Here is a 22,025-nt window from a genome sequence, read left to right as displayed (position 1 = left end):
TATTTTCAAAATTTTTAATATTATTTTTATAAAAGTCATTTGCATAGTAAAAATGAACAAAATAAGCAACTTTTTTTAATACGAAATTTTGAATGATTGAAGAACAATCGATTTTTCATAGTAATTAAAGCAGAGAAGTTTTTTGATCAACCTGCAGATAGGTTTGTTTGTTTTTTTAAAACACAGGTAAGTATTAAAATCTTTAAGTTTATTATAAAATTATTCAAAAGAAAAAGATATGGAATACTTATTGTTTTATAAAAGACAATAAAATGTTATCTATTACTTTATAATTATATTATAGAAGGCATACAAATATTTTCTATTACCTTATAATTTTTTTTATAGAAGACATACAAATATTTCATATACGTTTAATTATATATTTTAAGTCGTAAAGATATTCCATTTCTTATTTATTGAATTATTACTTTCTTTCTTTGTATTTTATTTATTTTTTTATAGAATCCATAAGAGAATTTTTTATTTCTCGAAAAGATGATTTGAATATCTATATTAATTTAGAAGCATAATTGTGTATCTTACATTTCTATATGTTCCTATTAAATATTTGAAATCTCTCAACTAATTTTAACCTTTTTGATCTGCTCCTTAATTATTTTCCTTTTCAATTAAATATTTTAAATTTCTCATTTCATTTTTTCCCCATTGATCTGCTCATTAATTATCTGTCCTCTTCTAATTATCCCACAATATTGTCTCACACTTATTCGTATTTCTTTCTAAACTTTACCTCATAGATCTCTCATGCAAACTGAGATCGTTGTCAGCACAATTATTCGCTGACAAGTGATCAATCATCTTTTTTATAGACAGACAGACGCTTTCAGTGCAAATTGCATTCAAAACAAAACGAAGCTAAATTTGTGTATCTATAGTATCTATGCTTATAGATATGTGATGTATATATAGTATATTACAGTACATATAGTATATACTATGAATGTGTGCGATTTTTAGTTCTCTCTGCCTACAAAATTTGTTATTGCTAATGTTTTTTTTTTATTTTGCAAGTATGTGCAAATAGTGTCATACAATATATTTATTTTTGGCTTTTTGAAGGCTGTAGAAATACACTTCTTATTAAAGGTGTGTCTTTATGGTTCATTTGCATAGTAAATATGAATAATATTAGCAATTTTTTTTTTAATAAAGTTTAAGCAAAACGAATTTATAAAAAAAGGTAAAGATCAATCGTATCTTGTATGTTATTCAAAGTAGTCAAAAGCAATTTGTGGTTGGATTTGTTTTTGTTATTTGGTATGTTATTTCATAAATAAGTATTGAAGTCTTTAAATATAATATTCAATTATTCAATTTAAAAAGTTTCCTTACTGAACCTTTATTGAATTAAATTTCCAGCAATTTCTTATAAATGCACACAAAACTTTTAAATATAACACAAAATGGCACACAAAATAGAATTCAATTAAGTTTTAATAAGCAAGCATATTAATTGAATAATATATATAAATAGGTTTGTTTATTTAATTACTTAATTGAATAATACAAATTTTTAGATTTGTTTATGAAAACTTTAATATATTGGTTTAATTATTAAGTTTAGTTGTTAAAACTGTATTGAATTATATTTTATTATTTATCACTTTGATGAATGCTCACAAAATGTTTGGCAACTTATTTTTTGAATTTCAACTTTGAAGTACTAAGTTATTTAAATAAGTAAAATAAAGCTTAGAATTCCACAAAGGGAACTGAAAATTGAGCTTAGCAGAGTGACAAAATATTAGTTGACTAATGTTCTTCCCGTATTCAATTCTCTTTTGGGAGTATTCACTGTAAGTAAAGAGTGTTTAATTCTCCAGAATATCCATTGTAAACAAAGGGAATTACTCAATTACATTAAACAGTCGGTAAATAACGAAACTGATCGCAATTATTATGCAGCACATGTGCGTTTAGTTAAAGATTAAAATGATTTGTAGTTGAACTCTGAGCAGAAGCTCAATTTACACACTTTTGAACAATAAAGAGCCACGCAGTCAGGAAGTTGAATTGAATTGAGTGGGATCGTGAGTTGGATTTTGAATGCGATTCAATCAGTCGATCAAGAAAGATCTCACGGAATTTACATATAGAAAGTTGGCTTAGCACAAATCTCGATGAAAACTAAACAAAACTGCAAAAGTTACTCACATTTTGATCGAGTTCTGTTCAAAGATTGTCGACTGCTCTGAGCACGGTTTGAAATGCAACTGAAAACTGAAACTGAAAATTGAAAGCGAAAACGAAATCGGCTTTAAATGAGAATTTGACAAACTGACTCAATGAAGCTCACTATTTATTTTTGTTATACGTTTTGTTGTTGTTGAAAAGCGACTGAGCCGGTTTTGAGCTTCGTCGTTTTACACGCTTTACACAAGATTTCAGATTTGTTGTTGTTGTTTTTTGTGTATTTGCTACGCATGCGACAGAATTGAAAATTTCCGGCCTTTTGTTGCGCACACAAAGCAAAAGTAGACACAGGTCAACAAGCAGATACCCTATAAAACAGCGCATCTATAAGATACATTTGTATCTACATCGTTTTATCTCTTCATCTCAACAGCTCTTTCAATCCAACCTATAGTTAAATATATAGCGTGTTTATTATCCGATTGTTAGAACACACAAAAAGCGGACATGTGAATTTAATCACGTTTTCATCAAGGAAATTGCTTCTTTTTTTTGCAGTTTCAATTCAATGTCACAGAATTATTTTGAATCACAAATTTAATTATTTGCAGACAGCAATCGGAAATGTTCGGCTCAACAGCTCAAACAATTAATCTGTGTTTTAATTACACCCCTTTTACACGTGTTGGTTTTACAGGGTATACACTTGAGCCTACTCACTTGCATCTTTATGGTAGGCGTTGCTTAAGTGTGTGCGTGCGGTCAACGAACAGCGTTGAGAGTAAAAGAAAAACAGTTTAATAAATAATTAAGTCTAATTGATTTAGAAAATATTTGCGTTGCACTTCTCGACAGTTATTTGGATAGAAGTTGAGCTTAATTTGAGGAAGCTAACGGGAAGCAAAGTCTACAAAATGTTCAAAACGAAACTAATTTCATTCAAGATTCAAACGGAACTTTTTTTGTATTATATTTAGAATACTTTTAAATATTCCGACTAGACTTAGACTGATTTGTAAAGTTCGAAGAATATATAATAAAAACAAATTTAATGCAAGAACACCATTCTTATATTAGAGATCGATCTATTCTTAATGTTCTATTTATTATTCAAAATATGATGGATAATAATTTCAAAATTAAAAGGCGCACCCAGCAAGCAGTGCAACGGTCGACAAGCAGTGCAAGCGGTAAACTGCTACGTCGAACCTTTTCTGTTTCTCGCCTGTGGATGGCCTGCTTATTGTTAAATACACGTATTTGAATTGTTGCCGTTATTTAGTAAATGAGGCTTGCATATTTATTTAAAGTTATTTAAATCCATTTTTTAATATTTTGTTTACTAAAAATGTATAGTTTTGTATGCTAATAATATCACTATAATTTTTAGTATAACAGTCGTTGCGTTATTGGGCACATTTTGCAGCACTGTTTTTATTTTAAGTGTGACCATTTTCTTGTTTGTAAAATAGTCCATACTGAACTTCTGTCTTGCGGTCACGCTGGACTTTGAGCAGTAAGAAGAAGATTTTGTGATGAGATATATCGGAACGCGCACAAAATGCAGTAAAAAATTGTGCATAAAATTTCAAAATTCGTTCGTAATGCGCAAACTGGCGCAATTGTGCTAATTAAGTGGCCCTTTCTTTTGAGTTATAGTGGTTTTTTTTATAATACACATTACTTGCAAAAGGCAAATTACATCTTAATTGACATCAATACACAAACACATATGCGGGACACACACAGAACTCACATCTCGAGGGCTCGTGTGTGTGTGTTTGTGAGTGCTGGACTCTGCTTGACTGCGACGACGTTGGCAGCGACGTCGACTGCAGCTGTGGCTGCTGCTGCTGTTGCTGTTGTGGGCAACAATAAACAATGAAAGGTGCAAGTGAATCAAATTGTGTACAATCATTATTATTATTATTATTATGTGCTTGGCTCGTTGCTGTTGCTCTAAGTGTGACGGACGATGAAACAACGATGCACAAGACAACGAAAAGAAAAACAAACTAATAACAAGGCCAACAGCAACAGCAACAACAACAAAAATAATAACGCGCAAATACTGCATACAAGATACATAGAAACAAAAGCAAGAAAACGAGAAATATCGTAACGAGGTGTGTGTTTTCTGTGTTGTGTTGTGTGCAAATAACAAAAACCAAAACCAAAATTACGTCGCCGTACTGTACACACCGTCTGCCTCCCTCCCCCTCATCCTACCCACAATCCACATAGCGCTGCAGAAAAAGGAATATCAACAACACGAAATAGAAGCAGTGGAAGAAGCAGAGCCAAACAACAACACCAACTAGAAGCAGAGCCAAACAACCACCCAAAATGTCGTCGCTCAAGGTTGCTGTGAGGGTTCGCCCCTTTAACTCACGGTGAGTGAACTGCTTGTATAGGAATTAGAATTTCAATATACAGTCCAATTGGAATTGGGCGGCGAGTGTTTCCACTTAGATAAGGCGGCAAAAAAAACGCCCCTCGTAAGCAACTGTTGCGCATTTCCAATTAAAAAAAAAGTACACACTACGCAAATAAATACCCAGAAAAATATAAAATAAAAAAAATCAAAATTAAAAAGTCTGCGGCCATTCACCAAAAAATCAGTTACGCTGCTGACGTTGCCAAGTTCTTGTTTCTTGTATTTTTGTTGGCCAACAATTTGTTGAGCAAGCAGTCAGCGTGTGTTTTTTTTTTGGTTTTTGGCCCCTCTTTGAAAGCCGCATTAAACCGAAAAATCTTACGGTTGTTTATGACGCTCGTCTAGCAAGCGCTCTTTTTTGTATGTTTATCATGTCGTTGCTTTTGGCACAGTTACTTTTCAGCTCTTTTTTTCTGTTTTGGCTGTTTGGCTTAAACCCGCATACAAAGCAGGCGAACAAAGGCAACAAAAGATGAAGCACTTCTCTTATGATGTCATTCATCTCATTCGATTGTGGCAAACACAAAAAAACCAAAACGACGTATACATTCAATATACACACAAATTTAGCTTCTTTTAATGGCCTCTCATTTTGTGTTAATTGTGATTACAGGTGCGAATATCACTCTCTCTATCTATCTCCCTCTCGCACACTTCCTCTCGATTTGCGTACGTTCTCTAATGTGCAGTGCTGATGACGTCATCGTCGGTCATCTGCTTGCTGCTATGTAAAGCAGTTCACAAATGTGGCTCAGCTTAGTATTGCACACTCACACATGCAAACAGACTCACACACACACACTCGTGTGCTTAACGAAGCCATGCTTGTATGCAAATACATATTATTAAGCATTTTTGCTGTTTTGTTTGCAAAGGCTGTGCACTGCAAGAAAATACTTTATCTCTTGTGTTGTCTGTCGGGAAACAGGAAATAATAAAAGCTTTTTAAATATCGCTTGCATAGTTTTTAATAGCTAATTGTGTTTTTTTGTTTCTATGATGTATGGTTCAAATATTCGAGTAGTTGCCTCTGATAGCACTTACTATCTAATCGATTTTACGAACGCAAAGTCACACATAAAATACACTGCGAGATTTTTGGTTGATATGCTAAAGTTTAGTAAAATTATGTGTGGAATATTTTGATATTCAAATACTGCAGGTTGGAATGTATACTAAAATATGTATAAAATATCTTTACATATATCATTAATATATATTGATATTTTTATTTGATATGCTAAAGTTTATTATAATTATATATATATATATAATTATAATTATATATATATATATATAATGAAGGTTGGAATGAATACTAAAATGTGTATAAAATATCTTCACATCTATCATTAGAATATCTTTATAGTATACAAATAATAAAATATTTAGATAAATACTACGAATAGCTCGAGTTTTGAAATATATTTCGATATGTATAGGAATAAATGTTGGTATTATGTATTTTGTGTCAGAATACCTTAACTATAAAATAGTATTTTTAAGAAAAGGCATAAGTATTAGCAATATATATTTTGTACTTAAAGTATAATATAGTATTTTTCACAATTCAATGTTAATTTATATTAAAAATAGTATTTTTTCTACAACTAACTAGAAAATTTATTCTAAAATGGTAACTATCTTAAACTAAAGTTTCTATTCCCGATTCAGGAATTATTTTTATACAAGAATTGAACTATAAAAATATTAAAGGAAAGTCCTATCACCTACAATTGAAGTTTACAAATAGTTATATAAATCTTACTTAAAGCACTATGTTAAACCACTCTTAAAATAATATATTCACAATATATGTTGCATAAAAAGTATGTCTTTCCAACATAGTTTGTATTCCAGATTCAGGAATTATTTTTATATAAAAATTGGATTATAAAAATAATAAAGGATTTGAAGTTCACAAATAGTTGTATAAATCTTACTTAAACCTCAATCTTAAACCCCTCTTAAAATGATATAATCACAATATGTTCCAAACTGTGCCGCTTCTTTTCTCCCAGTGTAGTCATGGAAGAGCGCACGTTGTTCGCAAAAAATCGTAGCAAAATAAGTATAATTACAATTGAATATACGGATGCGCAGTATGTAGAGTTCAACTCGAATTTTCGCTGCAATATGGAAAAGATGTAGTATTGTAAGCTGACGAGTATTATGAGTATTTTATGCACGCGAATAACAATTTGCAAGCAACTTCCATATTCATTGTGAAGTTTTTCCATCAAGCGATTCATTCATTTGCTGCTGACTCACAAATTTGGTCATAATTGAAGGCGCTGTTTGGTGTGTGTTTATAGTTTGGGGTTTTGTGGTGTGAGGTTTGTTGGAATGAAGGCACAAATCAGCGCCACAGATTGAGATAACATACTAACAAACGAGGGGAGGGAAATGTGCGCAATAAACTGAGTCAAAGCAAAGCCAAAGCAAACAAACAGATTAAAAATTAAAACCACTCGCAGGCAATGAGTAGAGAGAGAATACGACGAGTGTGTTTGAGCTGACGATGCGATGCGATGCTCTGCGATGCGCATTCAGTCTATGAGCAGCAAGCAGCAAGAGGAATGACCTAAAATTGTTGCCACAAATGGGGGCAAGAAGCGCAGAAGGCAGATAAAAAGTAGAAATGCCAAGAATTAGTAATAAAATGATACTGAGTTGTTGTTGTTGTGTTCGGGGGCCATTGACAGAGTCAAACTGGCGGCAAGTTTGTCTCGAATTGGGTGGCACATGCAACATGCAACCGCGTGGCACATGCAACTTGCGGTGGGTGTTGCACGATGAACTCAATATCAAAAAAAGTCGTATACCGACCGGTTCCCCTAAAATATAAAATATATTCTAGCTGACCGCAGAGCCAACCAGAAAAGTCTCTCGTATTTGCCTTTGCTTGTTTTTCTCTCTATTTTCTTTTATGTGCTGGCAATCAAGTTTTTCATTTAATGATTTGCTGCTGAGCAAAAACCGGAATTTCTTTTGTTGTGTGTGCTGCCTGGAAAAGTCATGTGACCGCGTGAAAAAGCTTCTTTTTTTCTCTCTGTTGTGTTGTTATTTGCTACCTCCTATGGATTCTCGACATCGCGCGTCATTTAGCATTTTTCCAGATCATGCAAAATGCTTATAAATAGCGCTATTTATTATGGCCAGGTTGTTGCGAGTCAAGTTAATGGGGCCCTAGAGAATGCTAGCTAACAAACGACAACAAAATGTTTTCTCTCATGCTTCTCCTTTTTTGCTTGTTAATTTTTGGGTCCAAGGTCGTTTACAGGGTATTTTAATGTCACTCCCAACTCATCCTCTCTCTCTCTCTCTCTTCTATTCATTGCAGTGAAAATGACATGGACGCCCAGCTTATTGTGGAGATGGAGAACAAGAAGACGCGACTGGTGAAGCCTCGTTTGCAATCCATTCGCGATGCTGGCAGAGAAGCGCATCATGACTTCACCTTTGACTATTCGTATTGGTCATTCGATGCGGAGGATTCACACTTTGCCACCCAAGAGCAAGTGTACAGCGATCTGGGCAACGATGTCGTCGATTGTGCCTACGAAGGTGAGTTCAACTCAACCCAGGGATGAGTCAGCCCAAACAATTTGCCCCTGACTTTGACAGATTGACAAGACAAGAAAAGACAAGTCGGTCGAACAATCAGTCAGTCAGTCAGTCGCTGTTTTGTTTACATTTCTTTTGCTTTTTGCTTTTGCGCTCTTTGATGTTTCCCGAATTTTCGCTGCGTGTCTAAAAATAACAAGTAAGAAATATAGAGTTGAGTGGGCTCGACTCTGAGATACCCGCTACCGAATTTTAATGAAAGAAGATCGGTATTATTCTTAAAGTATACAAAATAAATATACCGCAAAAATACTGAAAATATAAAGAATTATAATTTGACATCTTGATATAGTACTGCATTAAAATGACCACAAAATACTAAAAATATACCAAATCATACATAGGACTTATACCGCAAAAAGACTGAAAATATACCGAATAATAATTTGACATATTGATATAGTACTACATTAAAACTGCCACAAAATACTAAAAATATACCAAATTATACATAGGACTTTATTCAGAATATACCATATGGTGCAAAATATACCATAAACAAGTAAGAAAGTTACAGTCGAGTGTGCTCGACTGTGAGATACCCGCTACCCATTTTAAATAAAGGCAAAATATTGCGGTATCATTTTCAAAATATACCGAAAATACTAAAAAAATACTAAAAATATACCAAATGGTATATGTGGTATATCGAAATAGTACCGCATTCAAAATATACCATACACGGCACAATGTACCAGATTGTCGGCCAAAGCAACTCAGACCCCTAGTAAGTAGGATTTTTTGCCCATACAAAAGTATTTCTTTAATAACTTCCACAATTTTTATCTGATCGCAACCAAATTTTCAGGAATCATAACTATTACAGTAATTATTGCATATACCAAAATTCGCAACTCTAGCTTTAAAATTACGCTTGTTATTCGATTTTTTTGATTTGCGGGGGCGGAAGTGGGCGTGGCAAAAATTTGAAACAAACTTGATCTGCGTGCAAACATAACAAATGCTGTCAAAAAAAAATTATAGCTCTACCTCTTATAGTCTCTGAGATCCAGTGTTTCATACGGACGGACGGACAGACGGACAGACACACAGACGGACAGACGGACAGACGGACAGACGGACATGGCTATATCGTCTCGGCTGTTGACGCTGATCAAGAATATATATACTTTATAGGGTCGGAGATGCCTCCTTCTACCTGTTACATACATTTCCTGCCGGCACAAAGTTATAATACCCTTCTACCCTATGGGTAGCGGGTATAAAAACAACGTGCTGCTCGCTTTTGGCGTGATATCCCAAAAATACTAATTATAAACCAAAGGCTACATTTAGTATATTCATATAGGAGCACATTAAAAATATGCCATAGAGTGCAAAATATACCAGTATACACTGCTAGCTTTTGAAGTTTAAATACTGCAAAAATACTAAAAACATACCGAATGTTATATTTTATATATTGATATAGTACCACATTGAAAATACCACAAAAATGTACAAATGGTTACATTTGGTATTTTGATATAGTATTATGTATGCTCGCTTTTGGCATGCTACTAAATACTAAATTATATACGCCAAAAATACTAAATATATACCAAATGCTATAATTAGTATATTCATATAGGACTACATTAAAAATTTACCATCGAGTTCAAAATATATTTAGATTATACCATATCAATATATCACAAATACTCTTAATATATACTAAAGGCTATATTCAGTATATTCATATACGACTACATTAAAAATATACCAGAGGAGGCACAAATTTATAGTACTCTTCTTCCCTTCTGGGTATCGGGTATGAATACGAAAATAGCGCTACTCGCTGCTCGCTTTTGGCGTGCTCGTCTATGCCTCAATAATCATGCAAATTTCCGCCTAACACTGCGGCTACGTAATATGGGCAAAGTCTAGTTGTGGCTGTTTTACTATCAGCTGTAGTTGGAGTTGAAGTTGGAATAGAGGAGATTAGCGTTGATTGATTGTCGACACGACTGACGACTGTCACGTGCCTGGCGAAGATTTCCACCAGTGCGTAATATTTTATGCGCTTTCACTCGTGCCTCGAGAGGAAAACCCACCAGCAGAAAACTGTAAACTGTAACAGCTGAATTTCTATTATTGTTGTTGCTGCTATGGCGAAAAACTATGCCGAAAAACCAAAACTAACTTTCGCCTACGACTGAATAAAATGCCAAGCGAAATGGAACAGCTGTTTTTTGGTTTTGTTGTTGTTGGCACGCTTTCAATATCAAATTACCCGAGCCAAGATTGCTCGAGTGGGAATGACAACACAACACAACGAAAACAAAACAAAACTGCAAGTGATGTCCACACACACACATTTTCGAGCCATGCTGCTGACTGGCCAAATGCGGCAGTAACTTGGCTAAGCAATTGTAGCTGTCGCTGCCGTTGATGCTGCTGCCTGTTGTTGTTGTTGCTGCCTGTTGTTGTTGCGCCACTTGTGCGGTCTCGGATGACGTTGTTTTGGTCCGAGAGGCAATCTCTGAGTCGTCCCCTGCACAATAAGCAAGCTGTTGAGGTGCTTAAACGCCCATTGGTTGCGACTCATCTGTCTCTTGGACTGTCTCTCTGACTGTCTGCAGTCTGACACTTGAGCTGCAATTACAGTAAAAGTGTTTATACCCGCTATCCATAGGGTAGAAGGGTATTATAACATCGTACCTCAAGGAAATGTATGTAACAGGAAAAAGTACACAACTCCAACCCTATAAAAGATTTATATTCTTGATCAGAGTCATCAACCGAGATGATGATGAGATGATTAAAATCAATGTTAGTAGCTTTGACTGGCAATCTGGAATATTTTGTACTTTGTTATATTTTCCATGTAGTACTATTAAATATACCAAATATAGCATTCGGTATATTTTTAGTATTTTGTGGTATATTGCTTTTGGCATAACTTAAAATAAATACCGCACTGTTTTGCTTTCATGTAGCCTTTGGTATATTTTAAGTATTTTTGTGGTATATTAATTTGGTGTGTTTTTAACTTATTACCGCACTGTTTTACTTTTATTCACAGTATGTATCAATATACCAATTATACCGTTCAGTATATTTTAAGTATTTTGCGGTATATTAATTTAGTATATTTTAAAATGAATGCTGCGCTGTTTTGCTTTGATTCAACATGGGTAGCTGATATCTCCTTCTTACTTGTTTAGTATTTATGCAGTACATTATTTGGTATATTTTAATAATAATACCGCACTGTTTTGCTTTTATTCGAAATGAGTATCGGGTATCTGTTTCTTACTTGTTTAATATATTTGCAGTATATTATTTGGTATATTTTAAGAATAATACCACATTGTTTTCCTTTTATCTCGGGAATCTCACAGTCGAGTACACTCAACTGTAGTTTTCTTACTTTGTTTTTTATTTGCAATGTCGCGTCACCTCACAGCATTCATCCTCATCATCACATTCAACACCTGCCTCTCTTTAAACCAACAATTCATCATGCGCTTAACGTTGTGAGTCAACATTTAACTAATTTCTTTATACGTTTGTTCTCAATATAACCATATTAGAGGTTTTACAATCGAGCCATAAAATTGCGTAATCACTACGTCATATTGAAATAGGAATTAAAGAACGTCAAATCTATATAATCGCAATTAGCTAGGAGTGTGATTAAGCACTCCAACTTTGATTTGGCATTGAGTTTTGATAAAAAAAATACAATTTGAGCATGAGAAATGAAGAAAATTAATTGATTTTGTCTGCAAATTAATGTTAATAATGAATTTTGAAGATTATTGGTTTTTCATCAACTATGAATTTGAATAGGATTAAATAAGTATAGAAAGAGTGTCTATCAATCACTTATTAAATATGTAAGTTAACATATGTGTAGAAAGAAATATTTCCTTAAATATATTAAACTTTATAAAGATTCAAATATTCCTCAACAATTTATAAGAAAGTGAAATTAAATAAATATATATCTATATATCTAACTAAATTAAATATATAACTATATAAAGATAGAATTATATTCCAATCATTCATTAAACAGAATTAAGAGTAAAGTAAGAGAATATTTCATTTTCATATAAAAAAAAATATATAGATTGCATTATTTGTCAACCACAAATGATATATATTCAAACATATAAATAATGCTTAATTTGGTTTCATTATTTGTCATCCCATAGTTAAATAATTTTTCAATATATTTAGAATACATTATTCAGATATTTAAATATGAATAACAACTGATTTTTACGAGTTTTTAAATGAAATATTTTCGTTGTTTGTTGTTTTGACATGCTTATTAGTTCAACTTTATTACCTCTTTAAGAAATTTCATTGTTAAGTTTGACAGACAGATTTCTATTTGTTATCTTGACACATATTTCGCTGAGGTTTATTTTAGAAATGCGCATTCATTTTGCAAGTAAATGGCAAAATAATTTGTCTAGACTTGAAAATGTTTTCCCCCCAAAAATAACTGCAATTATTGTTATTGTGAACAGACGAATTTTTGGGGTCTTAATTCGACTCTCTTCGCTTAGTTAATTTGCTGCAGTAATTGGAGAGCATTTACTTTGTCTGGGGAATTGCTTTTTACTCAAGCATTTGCACAACTCAATTTAAAAATAATTAAAATACTTTAAAGACTTTTCGAGCGCCCTCGAGCGCAATTCGATAGCTCGCTTTGCAATCGCTTTTATGAGGCAGTCTAACCTTGTCCTTTGAAATTTGCGACTGCTCGTTGGAGAGAAATAATTACGTGCAAAATGAGCTTAAATCCTAGGCTCATAAAATTAAACTACCACACCATCTGTTGCAAGCGTGTTGCATGCAATGGCTGCCTCACATTAACATTAGATATGCCACCTCTGACCTTTTGTGATTTGTGTTTTCCTCGATAGGTTACAATGCCTGTGTGTTTGCCTATGGCCAAACAGGTTCTGGCAAGACGTTCACCATGATGGGCACTCCGAATAATCCTGGATTGATACCGCGCATCTGTGAGGAGCTCTTTGCACGCATGAAAGTCGGTCAGGAGTCGGGAACCGGATATCGCACACACGCAAGTTACCTGGAGATCTACAATGAGCGTGTCAAGGATCTGCTCGCTGCACAGAGCACAGGACACGCGTTGCGAGTGCGTGAACATCGCAGTCTTGGGCCTTATGTTGAGAATCTGTCGCAGCACGCAGTGTCGGACTTTGAGGAGATACAGGTGAGTGAAGTGAATGAAAATTAGCAACAATTTATTACGTTGATTAATTGAAATTCCTTCTTTGGCATTAGGAATGCATTGCGAGGGGCAATGCACATCGCACCACGGCGAGCACGAACATGAACGATACGAGCAGTCGCAGTCACGCCATCTTCACGATCACATTTGTGCAGGCCGTCTTCATGAATGACATGCCAAGCGAGACAGTCTCCAAGATCCATTTGGTCGACTTGGCTGGCAGGTGCGTAAGCGGAGCATGAAATTATTGCCATTGTTACGAAGAGTAGGGAGTATTGGCAACTTTTGAAAAAACAAAACTATATGTTTGCCATAGGCTAACAAAAAGTTAAACAATTTACAAAAAGTTGAGAAGAAAGAAGTAGTGGAAGCGCATAATATAGGTTTTAAATATTAGACAACAAGTTTGTACAATTCATATAGAAATTTGATTATTGAATTTATAAATTTAAATGACAATTTTGTAAAGTTCGTTTAGAGTAAGAACCAATGTAGCATTTAATTAGACAACAAGTTTGTACAATTCATATAGAAATTTGATTATTGAATTTATAAATTTAAATGACAATTTTGTAAAGTTCGTTTAGAGTAAGAACCAATGTTAACGAGACATAAATTGCAATAGTAAGATAGACAAGAATTTCGTTCAATTTATGTATTAATTATATTACTGAATTGATGATATAACGCGATAATTTTGTTAAATTCGTTCAGAGTAAGAAAATCTGTTTTTACCTTCGCAATTTGTGCAATGCTTTTACTTTAATGCTAACAAGATTTGAATGGCTAGAGCAAGACGTATTTCTTCATTGAATTTGAGTAGAGATTACATTATTTAATTAAAGAATTTCAGCGACAATTTTGATAACTCTGTTAAGAGTAAGAGAAAAACGCTTACACTTCAATTTGTGCAATACTTTTACTTTAACACGATTAGCAAAATGTATTTGTTTAATCGATAAATTCGTTTCATTTGTGAAAGAGTGATATTAATTATGAATCCGTTTAATTTGCTCAGATTAAGAAAAGAAAAGTTAGCGACCCAATTTGTATTTGTGTCAACAACATTAAAATATCATTAGCAGTATGTCTTTGTAGTGCACAGTTGTTCACTTGCAATCGATCAACATAAAGTACCAGATTAGATTTGAAGCTCTGATTACAAGTTCAATCACTAACTTATATACATTTTACTTTCTTCTAGTGAGCGTGCCAATGCCACGGGAGCGACGGGACAGCGGCTGAAGGAGGGCGCCCACATTAACAAATCTCTGGTGACGCTGGGCAGCGTCATCTCGGCGTTGGCGGAACAGACGAGCGCCGCTCACATGCACAACTCTACCTCGCTGGCAACGACGCCAAACAGCGGCACAAAGCGTGTGCTTTACATTCCCTATCGTGACTCCATTCTCACCTGGCTGCTCAAGGACAGTTTGGGTGGCAACAGCAAGACCATTATGATAGCTGCTTTGTCGCCAGCGGATTGCAATTACAGCGAAACGTTGAGCACGCTGCGCTATGCGAATCGAGCCAAGAATATCATCAACAAGCCAACTGTAAACGAAGATGCCAATGTGAAGCTGATACGTGAGCTCAGAGAGGAGATCAACAAGCTCAAGTCGATGCTGACAGGAGATATTGTAAGTAGCTTAAAGTTGAATTACTTTAATCTCTATTAATTTGTTGCTTTCACTTTTAGCACTCGTTGCAGCCTTCGCTCAAAGTGCTGGCTGATCTGCAGAAGAAGGAGGCGCAGGAGAAAGTGCTCACCGAGGAGTGGACGGAGAAGTGGAAGGTGGCACAATCCATATTGCAGGAGCAGAAGAGTCTTGGCTTGCGTAAATCAGGTGTGGGAGTTGTACTCGATTCGGAGATTCCCCATTTGATTGGCATACACAACGATGTGACTACAGGAGTGACGCTATACAGCCTGAAAGAAGGCGAAACCTGCATTGGCACCGAAGATGCCGAGCTGGCGCCGCACATTGAACTTGTGGGCGATGGCATAAGACCGCAGCACTGCAGCATTGTGCTGAAAGGAGGCGTGGCCACATTGCATCCCTGTCCGCAAGCGCAGTGCTGGGTGAATGCGCATCTCATTGACGAGCCCAAGCAGATATCGCAGGGCGACATTATACTGCTCGGGCGCACCAACATCTTTCGCTTCAATAATCCCAGTGAGGCGGAGAAACTGCGCAAGGATTTGAATCGTTCGCAGCTCGACATGTCACGTTTATCGTTGATCACCTCGTCAAGAGAGAATTTGCTGTCTTGCAGCGTCAACTTGGATGAGGACTCGATGACGGGCAGCACTTCATCTCCTTACAAACGCTCCGATCGCCAGTATTATCCACAGCGTCCCATGTCGCGCGATGATCCCGAGCTGCAGGACGAGAATCGCAAGATTTTAGACACTATTGAGAATGCGCTCAAGCAGCTGAATGTGGTAAGTAAAGTACAAATATTAATAGATTCACTTTTAAACAATATTCTATTAATTTCAGGAACGAGTTCAGATGCACGATCAATACAAGACAAAAGTGCACAAATTGACAGCAGAGCTGAAGCGTCTGGAACTGGACAAAATGGATGGCATGCAGCTGTTGAATTGCCGTGAACAGGAGCTGCTTGCTCGCAAGGATATGCTGCTCTGGGAGAAGAACAACGAGAAGGTTCAGGTGCGTTGAGTCTTCAACTATTTTACGGCATGAATTCAATTTGAAATTGTTAAGCTTGTTTTTGAGTGCTTAAATTATGATTTAATTTGTATGTCTTGGCCTTTCGTTTCCTTTTTCGTTTATTTTTGTTCGTTTCATTTTCGTTTTAGATCGACATTGTGTGTAGACAAATTACTGCGTTTCAAACACAGCTCGACTCTAAGAAACGCGATTTCTCTGAGTATGTAGCCAAAGAATTGCAGGAACTGCATGATTGTGGCAAACTAGACGAGGTTTGTGCGGCGTTCCTTTATTTATTATTTAATTTTCCATTATTATATTTTGAAACACATTTTCTTTAATGCTTGCTACGCTACTTCAATGTTTGGTTTACTAACAATTGCAACTACTTTGCAGATGGGCATGAAAATCGAAGAGGGAACGCCGCTCAACGATGAGTTGCTGTTGCAGGTATCCGACTCGCTGGACTTGTTTGCCGCGCAGTTTATCAAGGACACAGTGCGCAGAAATGTGAGTGTGGCTTGCAAACTATTAACAGACTTTGTTTACTTATTCTAAATCATTTACAGAACGAGGAAATACGCCGCCTGGACGAGCAGATAGCCGAGAAGGAGCGCATACTCAATGCCAGCACCAGTAAAATAGCTAAAGTAGACGAAACCATGCTGGAGATTCAGGCGCAATTGGATCGCTTGCGACTGGAGCGCATTGAGGGTGAGAAGGAGGCGCAGAGCATCAAGGCCAAGAAGCAGAGCATGCAACTGCAAGTGCAGAGCTCCAATGAGATGGACGATGTGTCCAAGTCGGACACGTATAAAACATGTGATACTTTCCCCTCGGACTTCTCGCCCACCATCACCGAGGGTCAGCAGTCGCCGCTGAGCAATTGTTCCTGCGATGCAGGTGACGAGGCGGAGGATACGCGCAAGGACGACTTCTCCGGCAGCAGCGAGGACACTTCACGCACCTGCACGGCGGGTCCAAGCAGCGGAAGTGCGCCCAGCTCGCAGGCCGTGATGAGCGACAGTGGCGTCTGCTTGGACAGTCGTAATCAGGCGCTGTTGCAGAATGGCGTGGCTGCCAATCATCGACATCAAATGCGCACTAGTGACGAGGAGACTGGCTCGTGTTCCTCCTGCGAAATAGGACGCTATCCGGGACTAACGCGAGCTTATTGTCCGTTGCATGCGAAGCGTCGCAAGATCGCGGCCCAAAAGGCGTTGATTATGAAGAACCTCGAATCGGATGTGAACAAGACGGAGTTGGATGAACAGATTGCCGATCTGCAGGATTTGCAGCGTAGTTACATACAATTGGAGCAGGAGCTGCTGCAGTCTGTGCAGGATCTAGAAGCGCATGCCTTATGCTGTGCGGAGGAACGTGCCGGTCACATGGCCAGCTCCATTATGCGTTCGAGTGTGATGAGCCCCACCAGCATGGAGGATTCCAACTCGCAAGGCTACTCGCCCAGCATGACCAGATCGTGTCCGTCCATGTTAAGGGAGTGCAGTAAGTCAAAGCTTATATGCTTGTTAGTGGAGTTTAACTCATTTAGTTCATTCTTTTCTTGCAGCTGAGGGCGAACACTTTATTACCATACCCACATTTGTGATGCGTGGAGCTGGCAAGCAGACGCATTATGAGTACGAGGTGCGCATTGCGCTGCCGGATGGCAAGCTCAACATACTGCGTCGCTACAGTCGCTTTCGTGAGCTGCATCTCTGCATGAAGCACTGCTATGGGGCCAAGGTAATTCATCTTTTGTGCTCCTTCCATTATAACGAAATGTAATCCCTGGCTTTTTCCCTTTACAGATCTCTGCTTTACCATTTCCACGTCGCGAACTCTTCGCCTCGAACAGCGAGCCGGTGGCCAAGCATCGTCGCCGTCTGCTCGAGCTGTATCTACGCCGACTCTTCGTCGTCTGCTCAAAGATACCGCAGTGTCCGATCTATGAGGGACCCGGTGGGCCGGGCCTGACGCGTGCCTCCCTCGTACAGCTGTCGTCTTTTTTCAAGAAAGGCCTGTTCGAGAACGGAAAGCATGGGACGGGATAATAGTTAACCTACTGCTGAATTATCTCCTGCCTACAGTGTGTCTATGTATCTATTTGTACTATCTGCTCAGCTATATCGGCGAGCAAATGCACCTGTTTTGACAAGTAAAATCCGTAATCGAGAATCGATAATCTGTAAAACGGTAATCGGTAGACTGTAAGACCTTGTATGTACCATGTACCATGTACTATGTGTAAGACCACCAGTGTCCTTCCAAAATACGAGTATGTTATTATTTTTATACCACTATTTGAATATATAATCTTATACCCTTACTCACACCTATCGCTGTGCAATCTCTGCGTGTAATCCATCAACCAACCAAGCAACCAACCAATCAGTGTATCAGTGTATGAAGCCTTAAACTAATTGTAAATCTAACTGCCAACGGCATTAACATGTATCTTTATATAATTATACTGTAAACTTTATACAATGCGGTTATAACTTCCACACAAAAACAGTTGAGATTCCAACTATGAAAATGCTCAGTTGGTTTGTTCGTTTGTTTGTTTGCAAACTTTTAAATAGCTAATTTTTGAACTAGTTAAATATATATACAACATATACGTAAGCATAAGTTATTCCAGTTATTCAGTCTGTGATTATCAATTGAATGAAGAACTTCAAATCCAAAACAAAAAAAGTACGAAACTCAACATTTCAATTAAAAAGCATGTACTAAATTTTGATTAGTTGTTGTAAGCGAGCTAAATAGCTATTAGAACACTGATGTGGGTTTTGGGTAGGCAGACATTTAGCAGTAGGCGATAAGCAATATTTTAGGATGTAAGCATCGAGCACTTAGCAATAAGCCGAACGTCGCAATTACAAACAAACAAATAAGTACACTTCACTAATTATGAGTACAACTGACCGCAATTGCAACCGCAAATGTAATGCAACCGCAACAAAAACATGAAATGTTTAATAAGTCTAATATAAATGATTAGGTTAAGCACTTAGCTCTATGACAATTGATCGTTGAAACTGACATTGAATTGCATTGAAACAATAATAGTTTAAATGTTTGAATAAACTCATTTAATACGAAATTTAAAACCACAGAAATTTATTCTTAACAGCAACTGTTAACCGTAATGTTAAGTGCGGAGCTTAAAGCTTTTCCAGCTCTAAACTTTAGCCGTTACGTTGCGTAGCCGCCTGTTTGGTGTCGAGCAACGCTTGCAGCTTGAACTGTATTAAAATGATGGTGAAACTGATGATGGTGACAACCATCTGGAAGCGAAAGGCAACGAAATTGGAAGCAACTGCTTTTAATTAATCACATATTAAACTTACGCCGCCAAAGTATTTTAGATTGATGTCGAAGAAACCGCCGCAGGTGAAGCGCAATTTTAAATGCTCCAGCTGCAGCGCATACTCCATGACCACCATGCTGAGCTCTTGCGGCGTAATGCGACCGCAACCACAGCGTATATTATGCAGAATGCGACCGAAACTATTATACTGTGTGCAAATTGCAATTAGAATGCGAGTTGAGTATGTAAAATAAACTTTAACTTGCCAAGCTGATGCAGTTGTGGCTGACATAGCAGGGTATCAGCAGATTCGTCAGCAGTATCAACAAGTAGAAAACGCGATCTGCAATAAATTCAGGATTAACACAAGTAAGAAAGCTACAGTCGAGTTAGCTCGACTGTGAGATACCCGCTACCCATTGGGAATTGAAATTATTTGGTATATTTATATATATTGTGAATAAATGCTAAACAGTGGGGTATTAATTTGTAAATATACCAAAAATATACTGAATACCATATTTGATATGTATTGAGAATGAAAGTAAAACAGATTATTGTAATAATTTGAAGACAAACCGAATTAATATACCACAAAATACTAAAAATGTACCAATTGCTTTATTTGGTATATTGATATATATTGTGAATAAAAGCAAAATAGTGGGGTATTAGTTTTTAAATATAGCAAAATAATATTCCACAAAAATACTAAAATATACCAAAATGCTATCATTGGTATATTGATATATAAATACTAAAAATATACCGAATGATATCTTTGATGTATTGATATGATATATAATATCATAATGATATGATAATATATATAAATACTAAAAAAAATACTGAAAGCCATATTTGGTATATTAATATATAAATACTAAAATTATACCGAATGCTATCTTTGGTATATTAATTTAGTACTGCATGCTATATCAATATACCAAAGATATTGATATATGAATACTAAAAAATTTCGAAATGCTATCTATGGTATATTGATAGTACTACATTAAAAATATTTAAAATATGCCGAGTGTTATCTTTGATATTTTGATATATCCCTACTTCAAAATATACCATAGAGTGCAAAATATATCAGACGAAGCCACTAAAGCCCTATCTGCAGTAGTGGTCAGTGATCCAGCAGACAGCAGAAAGGCCTCTTTCTGCTACATACATTTCCTGGACTTACTAAGTTCTACCCTATGGGTAGCGGGTATAATACATGTGTCATTAATGAATTACTCCTCACTTACAGAAGCGACAGCAATCGTTGGGATTGAGCGACTGTATGTAGGCCCAGTTGACAATGTGCAGCACGCAAACTCCATTATAGAGAAAGATCAGCAGCATGGGGAGTAGAAAGTAACCCTCGAGTTGTCCCACAAGCAGCCAGATGCGTCCCAGCAGCTGCTTGTTGCGTCTCATGGCCAGGCACAGCGCCTGGAGCAAAGCACGCTGTTCGCAGTTGCTCAGCTCTCGCTGCAGTTGCAGCAATTTATGCCGCAGTCTGCGAAGCAATTCCCTTATTAAGAACACATACAACGTGTACTCAATATTCTTGAATTCCAGCACAATTATGATAAGCTCGGTGAGAATTCTATCGCGCCAACTCATAAAGTCCGTGAGCACAGGAATTGTGAGACGTGGCAAGACGAGCACAATAAATATGGTCCACAGTCCGATGCGTTTGAACATATACATGCGGAAATTGGGCTGCTTGCACTTGCTGCCAAAGGATTGAAACGTGCCATCGATGTCTTGCTCGAGTGCTGCTATTTCTCTGTAGATGTCTCCCAATCTGTCGTAGTAGATGAACATGTAAACATAGTTGGTGGCCATCAGCAGCGTGTAGAAGATCTTCTGCACTAGACCCAAGGCGTTGGTGAAGTCCGTCACCTCCAAGGTTTGCACCTCAATCGCAAGTATAACCACATTGATGAACGTCACCCAGACTGAGAGCAGCAGAATGCAGCAGCTGTAGAGGCAGAAGATCGACAGCAAGATCTTCCGCTGCCAGCTGAGTAAACTCATGCCAAAGCTGCTGGGCGGCGGTGTCAACGTGAGCAGCGAGAAGAGCTGCAGATAGGGACGCGATGTTGCCAGCAGTTGACCCTCCATGGCGAGACTGAGCCAATCAATATTACGTATATTACGTATACGCCACCTGACCGCATAGTTCTGGGCGATTAATTGTATAGATACTCAGCTTAGTTGAGCGTATAAAAAGATGCTTAACTTTTCTGTATGGCCAATTGTCATATTGTAACAATTGCATATAGTAGAAATGTTCATCGCTGGCAATTGGTTTCTGTTCGGTTTCCATTAATGTGCTGCTGCTTCTGCTGCTGCTGCACTCGTTTCTGCATAGCAATTATTCCACTTCCTTTCTTCATTTAGTCGTTTGTGCAATGGCAACATAGACAGCAGACAGCACTTGTAGGTGTGTGAGTGTATGTGTGTGTGAGTGTTTGCTGCATGCATGAGAACTTGGACAAGCCAAATCAAATGAAAACACTCTCCTACACTGAAAAACAAGATTACGGTCTTAGTGCTAAGAATTTTGGTAGCTTAAGAACATGAAAA

The 22,025-nt window shown here is 36.9% G+C and overlaps 2 protein-coding genes across 3 annotated transcripts; one reads left to right on the top strand and one right to left on the bottom strand.

The window, feature by feature from the left end:
- The first annotated feature begins 3,676 nt into the window (after positions 1–3,676).
- Positions 3,677–18,287, top strand: LOC132784326 (kinesin-like protein Klp98A). Of its 2 annotated transcripts, XM_060789862.1 has the most exons (12): positions 3,677–4,550; positions 7,938–8,161; positions 13,105–13,418; positions 13,490–13,659; positions 14,641–15,076; positions 15,136–15,882; positions 15,941–16,114; positions 16,264–16,386; positions 16,511–16,624; positions 16,684–17,623; positions 17,688–17,863; positions 17,929–18,287. In XM_060789862.1, the coding sequence occupies exons 1-12, from the start codon at positions 4,504–4,506 to the stop codon at positions 18,169–18,171; spliced, it is 3,708 nt and encodes a 1,235-aa protein (XP_060645845.1). In that variant the 5' UTR covers positions 3,677–4,503; the 3' UTR covers positions 18,172–18,287. The 2 variants fall into 2 exon arrangements, with proteins under 2 accessions (XP_060645845.1, XP_060645846.1); XM_060789863.1 differs by lacking the exon at positions 16,264–16,386.
- A 1,024-nt stretch (positions 18,288–19,311) lies between these two features.
- Positions 19,312–21,560, bottom strand: LOC132785211 (putative gustatory receptor 98b). The gene is made up of 4 exons (XM_060791204.1): positions 20,696–21,560; positions 19,700–19,776; positions 19,474–19,641; positions 19,312–19,410 (listed from the first exon to the last, which is right to left on the bottom strand). The coding sequence occupies exons 1-4, from the start codon at positions 21,558–21,560 to the stop codon at positions 19,312–19,314; spliced, it is 1,209 nt and encodes a 402-aa protein (XP_060647187.1).
- Between the last annotated feature and the right edge of the window lie 465 nt (positions 21,561–22,025).

This window comes from Drosophila nasuta, chromosome 2R (genome assembly GCF_023558535.2).
Source record: "Drosophila nasuta strain 15112-1781.00 chromosome 2R, ASM2355853v1, whole genome shotgun sequence".
In the NCBI taxonomy this organism is placed as follows: Eukaryota; Metazoa; Arthropoda; class Insecta; order Diptera; family Drosophilidae; genus Drosophila; species Drosophila nasuta.
Note: the sequence above shows the minus strand (reverse complement) of the source record. Positions and strands in the feature narration are given on the sequence as shown.